We start from the raw sequence: 13,607 nt of genomic DNA, 5'->3' as shown, positions 1-13,607 counted from the left end.
CTTGGGGCTAGGCCCACCCAACCCAGAAAAAGAAAATGAAAAAAATTGTATTAGTATGCTACATCAATAATAATAATCCCAACATCCCAAAAGATGAAAAATAAAAAAGAGATATAAAGAAAGTAAGAGAGACAATTAAGAAAGAGAAGAGAGGGAAAGGAAGAAGAAAAAGTGGAGACGCATAAATCACTTTGCATTTTTATGAGTATTTGTTTTTCATTTTCCATTTTCCTTTTGTCTTTGAGATTAAAAATAATAATTTATTTGGAATTTTTTAAGGTGAAATAGTGAAATCTTTTTTCTTAAAATATCCTCTTTTTTTTTTTTTCTTTTTGTTAATTTGTTCGATGTATGATATGTCGAAAGAATTGAATCAGGCGTACGTATAGTAATTTATGCCTTGTATTTTAAATGTTTTAAAGAATTTTCTATAATTTTCTTCAAGTGATTTTTTAAAAATTTAATAAATTTTCAATAATTTTAAAAGTTAATAAATTTTCAATAATTTTAAAAAGCTACAACTCATTTTAATTCTGGCAACTTGTAATTGAATTTCAAGTTGTAAATACATTGCTGTTCAAAAGGATCATTGCAAGGGAAATGATGTAGACAAAGCTCTAGAATAGAGCCAGTTCGTAGCAAATACTTTTTAATTTCATTTTAAAATTTTAAAGTAACTTTCGTTTTATAAAATAGGAAGCTAAAGTAACTTTGAAATTGACAAATGTCTTTGCGTTTAATTCTTAAGTTCTAAAGTAACTTTGTTTTTTATCATACTAATTGGGATCCAATTCAAAATTTTCCTTGGAAGGCATCGAAAAAGAATTGGAATATAATAATATTAATTTATATAAATATATTTATAAAGAAGAAAAATGACATTCAAATGCTATGCCTACTCTTCTATTTCAATAGAAAATATTTATAGATGGGTAAAGCGTATCTATAGATGAGGAAAGCAAATCGAGAGTATGTAAAAGAAGTAGATTTGTTTCCTCTTCTTTTTATTTATTTGTTCACACTGTATCTCCTCTTATTGACAAAGAATAAAACTACTATATTACGGAGGAAAAGTGGGGGAGCAAAGTAACTTTTTTGGTGAAAAGAAGTTAAAGTGACTTTAAGATGGGAAAATAAGAAATTGGGAGATTTAGGTGGCATCGCCGATGTAGAGTCGGTCTGCTGGTTATGGATATTCACACTGCGTCAAAAACACTTCACCAAGTTAACTGGAAAGACTACGAAGATTATTGTTTCTTCTTTTTTTTTTTTTTTTCAGTTCTCACTATTGAATTAGATGCTATATTTAAATTTAATTTATTATTTTTTATTAACTTAATTAATTTTATTGTCACTGGATAGATTATATTCTTTACTATTACTGTTATTTATATGCATATTCAAATTCTTTTGAATTAGCCAACCAATATAAAGAAAAAGAAAAAAACAAAAAAACAAAAAGTGGTGTCTATATATAGACAGTGATAAAAATATCGATATCGATGAAAATATCAAATGTATGAATTTACAAAAATACCGATAGAAATGTCCTTATCGATAATTATATTACAATAATAATAAAATAGTCCATAAATATTATAAATTATTATAAATGAATAAACTATAATGTTATTTAGTATCAAAATATAGAATAATTTAACAGATAATATTAAGATATAAAAAATTCTTAAATATAAATTATAATACATTATCAATATGAAAAAGAACTCTTTAGTTTTTCAAATTGATAATCATATTTCGATATTTCATAAATACAACAATAGACATTACATTTTATTCCTCCCTTGAATTCTCTCATTATTTTTTTACCTAATTGTTTTATCTTTTTAGTTTATTATTAACATGTAAATTTTTATAATTGAAAATTTTCTGATAAAATTTTCTATAATCCAATTTCTTTCTGAATCAATAAAATTAATTATTAGTTTTTTTTTTCTTTTCCAATATCCTACTCAATGTAAATTTTCCTTTGGAATATTATTGAAAAGTATAAAAAACAATCTAGTTATTTAATAAAACAAATTAATTTATTTTAAAAAAATTAAAAAATCAAATTGTTTTCTTTTCTTCTAGATCCTTCCTCTCCTATCTGTCCCGTTCCCCTTCCTTCTTTTAGTCTTCTCCCTTCCTCTACTCTTCTCTTCTCTTCTAGTTATTAAATAAAACAAATTAATTTATTTTTAAAAAATTAAAAAATCAATTAAATTTTTTTTTTCCTTCCAAATCCTTCCTCTCCTCTCTCTGCCGTTCCCCTTCCTTCCTCTTTTGGTCTTCCCCCTTCCTCTTCTCTTCTCTTCTCTTCTCTTTGTTCGTGCTTCTGCATTTTTTTTTCTTTCCTTTTGTTTTGTGATTCATAGGTCACATCACAGGAAACGAATTCACAAATCACAACATACAAACACACAAACACACAACAACCAGATCAGATCTCAGAATCACAACCACACACACGCTGGCTGACATCTACTCGAAAATTCCACCGATACTCGACGATTTTCCACCGATTTCTCCACCAATTTTCCACTATATCCACCCAAAAAACGAAATCCCGATCGACTTCTACATTTCTAGTCAAAATCCGTCGATTTCGATGACATTTCGGAGGCACCCATGATGGAAACTCTTCCCCCCCTCTTTCGGTGTCGGAGGTGGTCGACAACCGGCATTATCAGCAACTTTTCACGAATGTCGATGACATTTGCTTCACTGTATATAGGTTCTGCCTACACTAACTTTCAACTTTTAGACACAAAAAGAGAGCTTTTCAGTGTCATGCCAAGATATGATTTTATTTGTTTATTTTCCTAGCTAACAGGTAAAGTACGAAAGACTTTACCCAAAAAAACAGATAAAAAAAAACCAAACCCGAAAGATTTTTTTTTTCCGTTGACGTCAAAAAAAGCAAAATATTTTTGTTTGTTTCTTTGATCTAGACTTTCATTTTATTGTTTCTTTTCCTTGAATCCATTCCTGACCCAGTGGAGGATTTTGACTTAGCTAACAAGCTATGAACAGTGATAAATTTGCCATGGGGTTAGGGGCTCGAGCCCACTCACAAAAAAATAAAAAAAATAAAAAAAAAGAAAAAAATTATTAATAAAAGAAAAGAAATAAAGAACTAAGATAGAGAAATAAGAAAAAGAGGAGAGGAAAAAAATAATAATAAAAAAAGATTGGACTTAAAAGCTAATCATTTTGCATTTTAATAATATTGGTTTTTCATTTTTTTTTTTTAAGATGATAAAAAAATGTTTATGTGGTATTTTTTAAGGAAAAAAATGTAGAGAGGGGCATGAGCATAATTTTGCCAATTTTTTGTTTAGGATGATTTTAGAAAGCACCTAATTGTTAGACATTTGCATGATTTAGATAAACCATAGCCAAGAAAGAAGCAGGCAAATCACTCTAGGTTAAAATAGACTACTTCGGAAAACTACTTTCAAAAAAATTGTGATTAGGATGATTTAATGAGGATTTATTACAATATACAATACATATAAAATTAATAGTTCATTTTTTATGTTATCATTGAGAGAGATTGTTGAAGGTATTGATTAATATTTCATAACTGACAGATATACTAATCTTTTTAATAATTATAAATTGCGACTTAAATAGTATTCTATTACATTTGCATTGCATATACGTTTTTTTTTTTTTTTTTTTTTTTTGGCATATTGTTTTCACCATGAGTCCGTGATATATATATATATATATTTTGGTGCAGGTTTTGTTTGTTCCACAGATTTAGTGGTCAAATGATTACTCACAGTGCCACTGTGATCTAGATCACTTACATCGCTTCCACCGCAATCATGGTTTCTAGTACTTAGCACCTAACGCAAGGGCTTTGGCTATCTTACCCACCAATTTATTTGAAGTACATTGGGGTTTTGTTGTTTCTAATAGGTATATGTGGGAATTTCAACCACTGTTACCTTCTTTCTCAAGTAAGGAAAGGTTGCGAAAGTGTATAAGATTCCCAAAGTTGGTTTATTTGGGCTTTGTTATTTGACCATGCTACCTGTTTGAGATAATTGCATTTGTTGGGCTGTCCCATATTTTCTCAAACACTCCATGCATTCTGCTTCATAGTAGGCACAATTTCTACTTGATGGGAAGGAGTTATTCAACTAGGAGATGGTACATTACCAAGTTTGAAGATTCCCCTCAGTATGTCAAAGCTCTTATTCCATTTTTTTGTTTTAAAGACTATTGTTTGTTACATATGAATTTCATAGTTATGCACAACAATTAAGGTAGTTAAAGACTGCTATTTTGTTTTACTGCTTATATATACACACAGAAACAGATATGCATTATATCAATATGTATAGCATATGCCAAGAGAAGCTAAAAGTTCAAACTAATACAATCACCATGTAGAATTTATTTATTTATTTTCAATTCAATACCTCATTATAAGTTATAAACTTATAACATGCAAATCCACACCGGTGAAATGATACAGTAGTAAAGCAGAACAAAATTCAGAGTAATTAAGGTCAAACAATATAGCATAGTAAGAAAGATACATAGTTTGACAGTACTACTCAACCTCTCTGTCCCCTCCTCTTTCTCCTTTTGGATAGCTTCTCAACCAACCATCCAAGCGTCCTCTTCATGACAATGTCAGCAAGAACCACTCTCACAACCAGCCAACTTATGTAACCTGCCAATATAAATATCCACTCCGTTTTGAATGTGGACTTTGAATCCTTATCATCTTCTTCAGAAGGTGATGGGGAGGACTGAGAATTTTCACATTTTTTTAACAATGGCTCACCAAATAATTTTGGATTCCCATCAAATGAACTGCTATCAAATGCATTATACCGCTTCCCTTGAGGTATAGGCCCTATGAGGTTATTGTGGGAGATGTTAAAGATTGCAAGGAACATAAAATAAAAGTAGATAGTAAACAAAATCAATTTACAATATGATGTGGTCAGACATATTATATATAATTTATCCACCTATTTTATATTTATGATTTTGTACATCTCTTTTTTTTGGCTAAAAAATATTTTGTACATTGAATCGAAATAAATTTTATGGTTGTAATACCTGTTTTCATTGTTAACCTAATGATAATAGAAAACCTAAAGCACTCAGCATTGTCCGCATTGCTTTAAGTATATGCATTCCTCCCTACAGTACTCGCTCTGTGAACAAATTGAATTTTACATTTTACTCTCCACCTGTATCTCCCAAAGGTCAATCATAACAAAATACAAATACCACAGTATAACATAAAAATCCAAACCAGTGAAATGACATGGTACGTAATAAAGAAGATCAATATACAGAGTAATTAAGTTATGCCAAAATAAAAATAAAAATACAGAGTTATTCAATACCTCACAATAACATAGATCATCCACACAATTGAAATGGCATAATAGTAAAGGACAAAATACAAAGTAATTAATTAAGATTAAACAAAAGAGCAACTGAAAAATAAAATAAAAGTATAATCATTCATATCTATAGTTTTAATAATGATAGCACCATGTAAAAACCAAATTCAAAAAAAAGTTAAACCTAACAATTTCTAATCGTGTGCAAAACAAAACAAAGTTTTGATAATTAAGGGACTATTATAAATTGTCACTTTTTAATATGGCTGATTTTAGCAGGATAGTCTCATAATAATAGACCTTTTTTTTTTTTTTTTTTGTTGTTCAGTAAAAATAAAGTATCACTTTTTAAAAGGACATTATAATTTTTTTATTTTTTTATTAAAACCAGTAGGACAGTGTATAAAATGGTCACATTACAAGACTTGTTGTCCCAAATAAATTAGAACAATATAAAAATAAACTGATTTTCTTTAAAAACAAAAAATATATATTATTATTATTCCATATAAATTGTAATCAGTAGTATTTATAAAAAATAAAATAAAATTATACCCCAAAAAAAAAAAAAAAAACCAACCTTTTCTTCTAATAATCGTTCTAATTTCCATCACTAGGAGTGTGGATTATCAACCAGTGAAGAAGTTGGCTTTTCCCCATCTCCCTTGAGGAACTCACCGACGGATGTCTCCACGGCACTGCTCGTCTCGTGCATGTCTCCAACCTTGATTCCACCATGCATGTTACATCTCCAGTACTCTTCTTCTCAACAATCTCACAACTAATTGGTTCATGGATTTCACGGGGAAAATGGGTCAGGCTGACCATGATGATCTCGATAACCTCTCTCTCTCTCTCTCTCCCCTTTCATGTTCAGTGGGTTTCTAGTTTCAACCATTGAGCATGCAGGTCAGTAATGCGAAAGAAGAATTGTTGCAGTGGTACACAGAAATATGAAGAAAAATGGTCGATGTGCCGCAGGAATCAGAACTCTCAGGGTATCTCCATTCTCCAAGAGATATTAAAAACAGAGCAAAAAACAGAGTGATGCAGAAAATAGAGTAACGCAATCAGAGAACTGTGGTCTTTTGTCAGCTAACTTTATTTATTTATTTGACTTTTGGCTTGGGAAATTCCTTAGGTTCGGAACAGGGATAGTTTTTTTCAAGTTAGCACGAGCTCATTGGTAAAACAATCCTGTATTCATGCGCACTTGGTAGGCAATCATCTCTAATGGAACTTCTTTTTGAAGAGTTCTATTTGGGAAGATGATTTGGATGACTGACGTAGCTAAGCACCAATAGTAAAAGACTCGAAAGACTTTTGAGACATTTAGAGTGGCAAACTCACCGTTTTTTTCATGCAGTTTGCTTCTGAATTTCAAACCTTGTGTTCCTAGTGAATAATAATAATAATAACAATAATAACAATAATAATAAATACATAGTTTATGATTAATTTTCAAAAATTTTGAAAATAACAAAAAACTCTTGTTAAAAGGTATTCTTTTTCTTTTTGTTTGACAATATGTTCCAATATATGTTATATGCAAATATTAGGCGTATAATAATTAATGTTCATATTTGAATGTTCTAAAAAATTTCAGCAATTTTCTTTTAAGATCTTGACTTTTCTATATCAATTACATCAAACTGTTGCCATTGCATTTATTATTTACCAAAAATCAAAACCATAAGATTTTTAGTGAAGGAGCAGATGGCTGTTGATAGTTCTGTTGCACGTGAATGTGATCTTGCGTAGTTGTCCTCCATGACAAAGCATGTTTTATGGGCAGCACCTAAAACGAGGTCTTCTTGACCCACCAATATTTGATTTTAAGTACCTTGTGGAGTGTGGTTTGAATTTCTACCACCACTACCTACTTTGCCCACATTTTATGTCTTAGATAATTGCATTTGTTAGGATGTCTTCCATATGTGCATTCTGCTGCTTCTTAATAATAGGCACAATTTTTCTACATGTCGAATATGTTTTTAAAGAGTTACTGCTTTTTGTTCGATATATGAAATATATATATGGTTGCACAGAAAATTAAGGTAGCTAGAAGACTGCTATTCTACTTTACTGCTTATATACAAACAGAGAGATACGCCTTATATGTATATGTTATTTTGGTGCTTAATTTATATGATCCATCTTTTAATATCACACTGAACAAACCGCGTATGCCGAATGCTTGATGTCTACCCTATTTGCTTATATAGCGTAGTATGTGCAAAAAGAAGCACAGTGATCAAACTAATACAAACCACCATATATAGTTTTTTTTTTTTTTTTTTTTTTTTTTTTCCCCAAATTCAACACCTCATTATAACGTACAAATCCACACTAATGACGTGACATGGTAGTAAAGCAGAATGAAAATACAGAGTCATTAATATTAAAATGGACAAGATCAAAGCAAAGGTAGAAACATATAAGGCTTGGTAGGACTACTCAAGTTCTCTGTCCCCTCCTTGCCTTTCTTCTTTTCGATAGCATCTCAACCAACTATTCAGGGGTCCTCTTCATTGCAATGTCAGCAAGAACCACTCCAACAACCAGCCCACTTATATAACCTGCTAATATAAACATCCAATCTTTTTTTAGTGTAGAGTTTGAATGCTCATGATCTTCTTCAAAAGGTGATGGGGAGGACTGTGTATTTCCACACTATTTTGGCAATGGATCACCACACAATTCAAGGTTCCCATCAAAGGAACTGATATGAAACACATTAAACTGGTTCCCTTGAGGTACAGGCCCTGTGAGATTATTGTAGGAGACGTTAAAGCTTGAGAGGAATCCAAGTTGCTTCAGTTGTTGAGGGAAATCACAGGAGAGGTTGTTTCGGGACAGGTCCAATGACTCAAGTTCTATTAAATACCCCAACAATGGTGGGATGCAACTAGTGAGCACGTTGTTGGAAAAGTTCAACGAGTGAAGTGCCTTTAGGCTCCCAAACAAGCCAGAAATCTCTCCTTCAAATCTATTATCTGATAAATCAATGAAAGCAAAGACATCTTGGATGGCTTCGTAGTACGTAGGTACCCATTTATACATTATTGTGATCCTATAACGCAGACCATTACAGCAGTGATAATAATTTAAAAAAGTACTGCTCCAGTTGGCTCTCATATGTCCCAAACCACTGGGTTTGATAGACTTCATGGCGTTCCAATTAAAGATGTATTGAGACGGTAATTCACCAGTAAAACTATTAGAAGACAGATCAAGCACTCGCAAATTGGAGAAGTCTAAATCCTTTTCGACTATCCCGATTACACCATAGAACCCATTATTGCGCGGATGAGAAGTTTCAAGAACGGAAAGGATCATAAACAAGATGGAAAAGAATCATGCAATTGATTGTTTACAACCACGATAGCTTCAAGCATCAAACAGTTGGACAACGATCTTGGTAGCTTCCCTTGCAATAGATTATGACTAACATCACTCATTTTCAAGTTACTCCCATTATTGCTGCATATTTCAAGAGTGATGCCATGCAAAGAATTGTTTCTCAAGCTTAACATTATTTGAGAACTACCTGAGTTTCTCAAACATGGTGGAATTATGCCACACAAGTTGTTATTAGACAAATCAAGGATGTAAAGTGAACTCATGTTGCAAAATAAAGGTGAAATTTCTCCAGTCAGCATGTTGTTTGAGACATCATATCGAGCAATGGATGGTGGAGGAATTGGTAATGGTCCTTGCAACATATTAGAGGAAATATCAAATACGCCTAAATTAACCCAAGGAAGAACTACAGGAAGTTGCTCAAAGCCTGTTGGGAGGTTGGAGGCAATATTCAACGTGGTCAAAGTGTTTATGCCTATGTTCAACATCCAATTTGGTATTTGGCCATCTATATTGTTTCCATCAAGAACCAAACAATCCAATTCATTTTGATGCTTGAGAAAATGTGGGAAGTTTCTCAGGTTAAGGAACCCAGATGTAGAAGCTTGAATTTTGAAGCCGTTGCATTTCTTCTTGCTTCTCCAAAGATCAACGACAAATTGTTGTCGCCATGTTGGAGATAAATGAGACTTTTCGTGTTAAAAAACATGTCAAATTTCAAATTGCCACCCAAATTGTTATTATTTATATAAAGAGTATAGATAATAATTGTGGAACTGGACCATGCAATAGATATCCCTTAAGATCTAGATTGGTTAGTTTGGTAAGGTTCCCCAGCCATGGTCGAATTGGACCAGTTAGTTGATTTTTCCCAACTGAAAATAATGTGAGGTGGGCAAGGTTTCGAAGAGAGAACGGAATGCCACCATTGAAATTATTGTTCCCCAGGTTTAGATATGCAAGTAGGGTAAGTTTACATAGGGAAAATGGAATAGGCCCTGAAAAATTGCAATTTTTAACGTCTAACATATGTAACGAGTCACGTTTTTCAATTGAAGAGGGTAGGCCTCCAAAAAAGTTGGTACCCCTTAGTCTCAATCTTGTAAGAGAGCTTCTTTGTTGGAATTCAGGCAAACGACCGGTCAGATTCTCATTGTACCGCAAACTCAAAATTTGTAGGCTTGGCAGCTGAAATTTTTTTTCAGGAAAATCACCGTACAGTTCACAATCCTCAAGATTCAATTTCGTGAAAGAAATGAAATTTGCGAGTGAATCAGGTACCTCAGATGACATGTCTACAAAGCTAAGGATAATTATTTCTAACTTGGTCAGATTCCGAACTAGTGTTTTGAAGTTGGGATCTTTAAGCTGCAAAAACTTTTCTTCAGTAACTGGATCATAATTGTAAGTCATGTCAAGGGAGGACAAGTTGGTCAAGTCAGAAATTTCAAATGGGACTTGGCCATAAAAAGCAGAACCAGAGAGGTTGAGATAAGTTAGATGAGAAAGTTGGCCAATAGAAGCAGGAATTTGAGAGAAATTGAAATGGTTGTCTGAAAGGTCCAGCACTTGAAGATGAACAAGGCTGAAGAGGGTGTTATTTGATTAAATAGAGCCAAAGAGACAACTACTGCTGAGGTCAAGAGCAATCACATGACCAGTCTCTGCATCGCAATCGATGCCGCCCCATAAGCAGCTATTACTAGATTTCCATTGTAAAACTTTTGGATAAGCACCTGCAAAAGAATAAGCATATTTTGTAATGACAAAGCTTTCCTTGAACTGCAACAGTGCTGACCTTTCTTTATCACGGCAAGTTGGCTGCTGCTGCACAGAAGCAAAAGACATGTTAGCAACAACAATATTAAACCGAAACAATGATAAACCCATTGTGCTTCAATTTTTTATCTTTAATTATATATATTTTTTCCTTTGTTTAAGAAGAGAAAAGAAATTGGTTTGTGCTAGTTACACAATCCTGGAAATATATTTATAAGCATAGAGCCTTCGTTTTGCCTTATTGTGATTAGGATTGACAAGTTCATGGTGTCCCATGTATATATTTGTTCTGTTTGGTTCAAGTTAAGGTAAGTATGCCTATTGTCATGGGCCTAACTTTTCCAACACTCCCGTGCGGCACTTAGCACCTCCCTTGCTAAGTAAGCCTTGCTCACAAGCTATCAAAATGCGGAAGCTAAGAATAAGAGAGTAGGAAGTAGGAGAGTTTGAGAGAATGTGGAGAATACTTGTATTGCTAGAATTCTTGGATTCTTGGATATGTTACAAATGAGTGTCCAACCCTTTATATAGAGGGCTTGGCATGTATGAAGGTTCTAGATATGTACACATGTCACCTATCTAGTTAGGGTTCTAGATTATTCTAGGGTTATGTACAAGATATTTACATGGAGTATTCTAGAGAGATTCCATTCTACATTAGTCTAGGTTTCTCTTGAATCTTCTAGAATATTTCGGGTTTCTCTTGTATCTTCATGGAGAGTGTAGAGTCTTCCGGTTAAACCTCAAGGGTTTTACTCCTTTTGCACGGGACGTGACACTCTCCCCCACCTAAACTCGCGACGCCCTCGTCGCGCCATCTTCCTTGCTCGCCGAATGTGATCTTCGTGCTCACCACTTACGTCACTATCCAGCAGGTTCTTCCCCTTCACCAAGTATTTGGTATAGTTAGGCACACCTCTATGTTGAACGACTCGATCCGTAGGTGTGGCTTCAACACTCTTGCCGGGTGAAGTCACTATCGTCGAGGGTGCCCCTTTTGACTTACCTTTCACTAGGGCCTCCGTGCCCCCTTTCCTTACAATGGGAAGTGACTCTTCATAGTGTTGTGCCTTCCCGTCATGCACCTTGTGTGGTTGAGGTAGTGGCTTGACTAGGTTCCCTTCCTTAGCCTCCACATGCTCTCTCTTGTTGTCTCCACAATTTGAGCCCAATGCACACAAGCTCCCTTGGTCCAACTCCTTTGGCACATCTTGTGCCTTAGGAGATGTCTTGGCATGGCGTGGGGCATCCTTGCTAGGCTCTCAGGCGGCAACTAAGTTGATTTTCTCCTCCATCTCAACTTGCAGTGCCGACAAAACCTTGGTCTCCCGCTTGCTAGCTTGTTCCGTAAGCACCATGCATGTCGTTCCCCCATCCACGATGCATAACTTGTTAGCAAATGGGAGTGGGAAAGCCTTTACTTGGTTGAAGAACTCCATGCCAAGGACAACCTTGTAGTCATCCATGGACACAACTGTTAGGTTCAATTGGCCATCCCAGTCTCCGATGGTGGTTTTCATGCCTCTAGCAACTCCTTGGAGCGGCTTTGCGTCCGAATTCACCGCCTTTACGGAGCCCCTTTCTTTGGTTACCTCGATCCCAAGCCTTTGTGCCTCCTCCACCGATAAGAAATTGTGTGAGGCACCCGTGTCCACCTACGCCTTGGTGGGCACCCCATTGAGTTTTGCCTCCACGAACATTAGGCCACTCTTCTTTGTCTCCTTAGGAGCAGCCTTGATAGCATTCAACAATTGTAAGGAACCTATACGAGCTCCTTCCTCTTGCTTCTCCTCGTATTGGGTAGTCATGGCATTCAAAGCCTTCCTCTTCAGACAATCCCTAACCCAATGCGGTCCATCACATATGAAACAAAAGTTTTTAGGTTTGGAAGCATCCTTACCTTCCCTAGGCGGCTTCCATTTTAAGCTTTTTGACTTATGTGCACTTTCCTCCCTTTCGTCCTCTTTGGACCTACTAGGTTCTCCCCCACCTTTTCCATGGTTGTCTTTCCATTCCTTTGGCTTTTGAGAGTCTCTTTGGTTGGAGTAGTCGATGAAGCCTTCGGCATATGCAATGGCACTATCCAAATCTTGTACTCCACGCCTCTTCAACTCCGTCTTGGCCCAAGGTTGTAGACCATCCATGAAGTAGAAAAGGGAGTCTTTATCTGATAGGTCCGGGATCTCCAATACCAAGTTGGTGAACTCCTTGATGTATTCCCGGATATGGCCTACTTGCTTTAGTCGTCGAAGGTGACTCCTTGCCTCATCCTCGGCATTCTCCGGATAGAATTGCCTTTTGAGATCCTTTTTAAAGTCATCAAAAGTATGGAAAGTGCACGTACCTCGCTCAATGTCGCTATGCCTCCTCCTCCACCATAACATTTCCGTGTCGCTAAGGTAGAGAGTGGTGGTCCTAATCTTTGAAGCATCGTCCACAATGCCCATTGCTTCAAAGTATTGCTCCAAGCCCCAAAGGAAATTCTTGAGCTCCCTCGCATTCCTTGTCCCGGAGTAGGACTTGGGCTTTGGCACATCGATTCGTGGCCCCTCGCGGATGGTGGTTGTCCCTGACGCCACCGCCCTCTTGCAAAGAGCCCAATCACCCCGCATATCCTCCATTTGGGTGCGGATAGCATCCAATTCTCTCTCCAACATGGCACGAAGGTCTGCTACCTCCCCCATGCATTGGTCGCGTGTTGCGCGGAGCTCCCTCCTTAAGACATCGTCCAGCCCATTGAGTAACCCTCTCACGGCTTGGTTGATGGCAATGTCCTCCGACTCTAGCCCATCTAGGCGACCCTCCAGCGCCTCAAACCGTTCCTGTACTCGAGCAGCATGTTCCTCCAAGCGTAACTCTACGCCAGTCATCACATCCTTGGACTTGGACTTATGCCTCTGCTTCCCCGCATTGGGGTTGCGTTGCTCTTCACGACCTCCCACATCGGTAGCTCCCTCCACATTGATGGTAACCTCCGAGCTAGCCATCTTGCCTACTTCCACGTTACACCAACGATATGCTTGAGCAGCAATTGGCTCTGATACCAACTGTCACGGGCCTAACTTTTCCAACACTCCCGTGCGG

At 35.8% G+C, this 13,607-nt stretch overlaps 1 protein-coding gene across 1 annotated transcript; it reads right to left on the bottom strand.

The window, feature by feature from the left end:
* Nucleotides 1–8,716: 8,716 nt before the first annotated feature.
* LOC107435858 (receptor-like protein 38) lies at nt 8,717–13,393 on the bottom strand. Its single transcript, XM_060819785.1, has 4 exons — nt 13,199–13,393; nt 10,376–10,571; nt 10,026–10,297; nt 8,717–9,433 (listed from the first exon to the last, which is right to left on the bottom strand). The coding sequence occupies exons 1-4, from the start codon at nt 13,391–13,393 to the stop codon at nt 8,717–8,719; spliced, it is 1,380 nt and encodes a 459-aa protein (XP_060675768.1).
* Between the last annotated feature and the right edge of the window lie 214 nt (nt 13,394–13,607).

The sequence above is a fragment of the Ziziphus jujuba genome, chromosome 8, assembly GCF_031755915.1.
Source record: "Ziziphus jujuba cultivar Dongzao chromosome 8, ASM3175591v1".
NCBI lineage: Eukaryota > Viridiplantae > Streptophyta > Magnoliopsida > Rosales > Rhamnaceae > Ziziphus > Ziziphus jujuba.
This window is presented reverse-complemented; position numbering and strand designations above follow the sequence as displayed.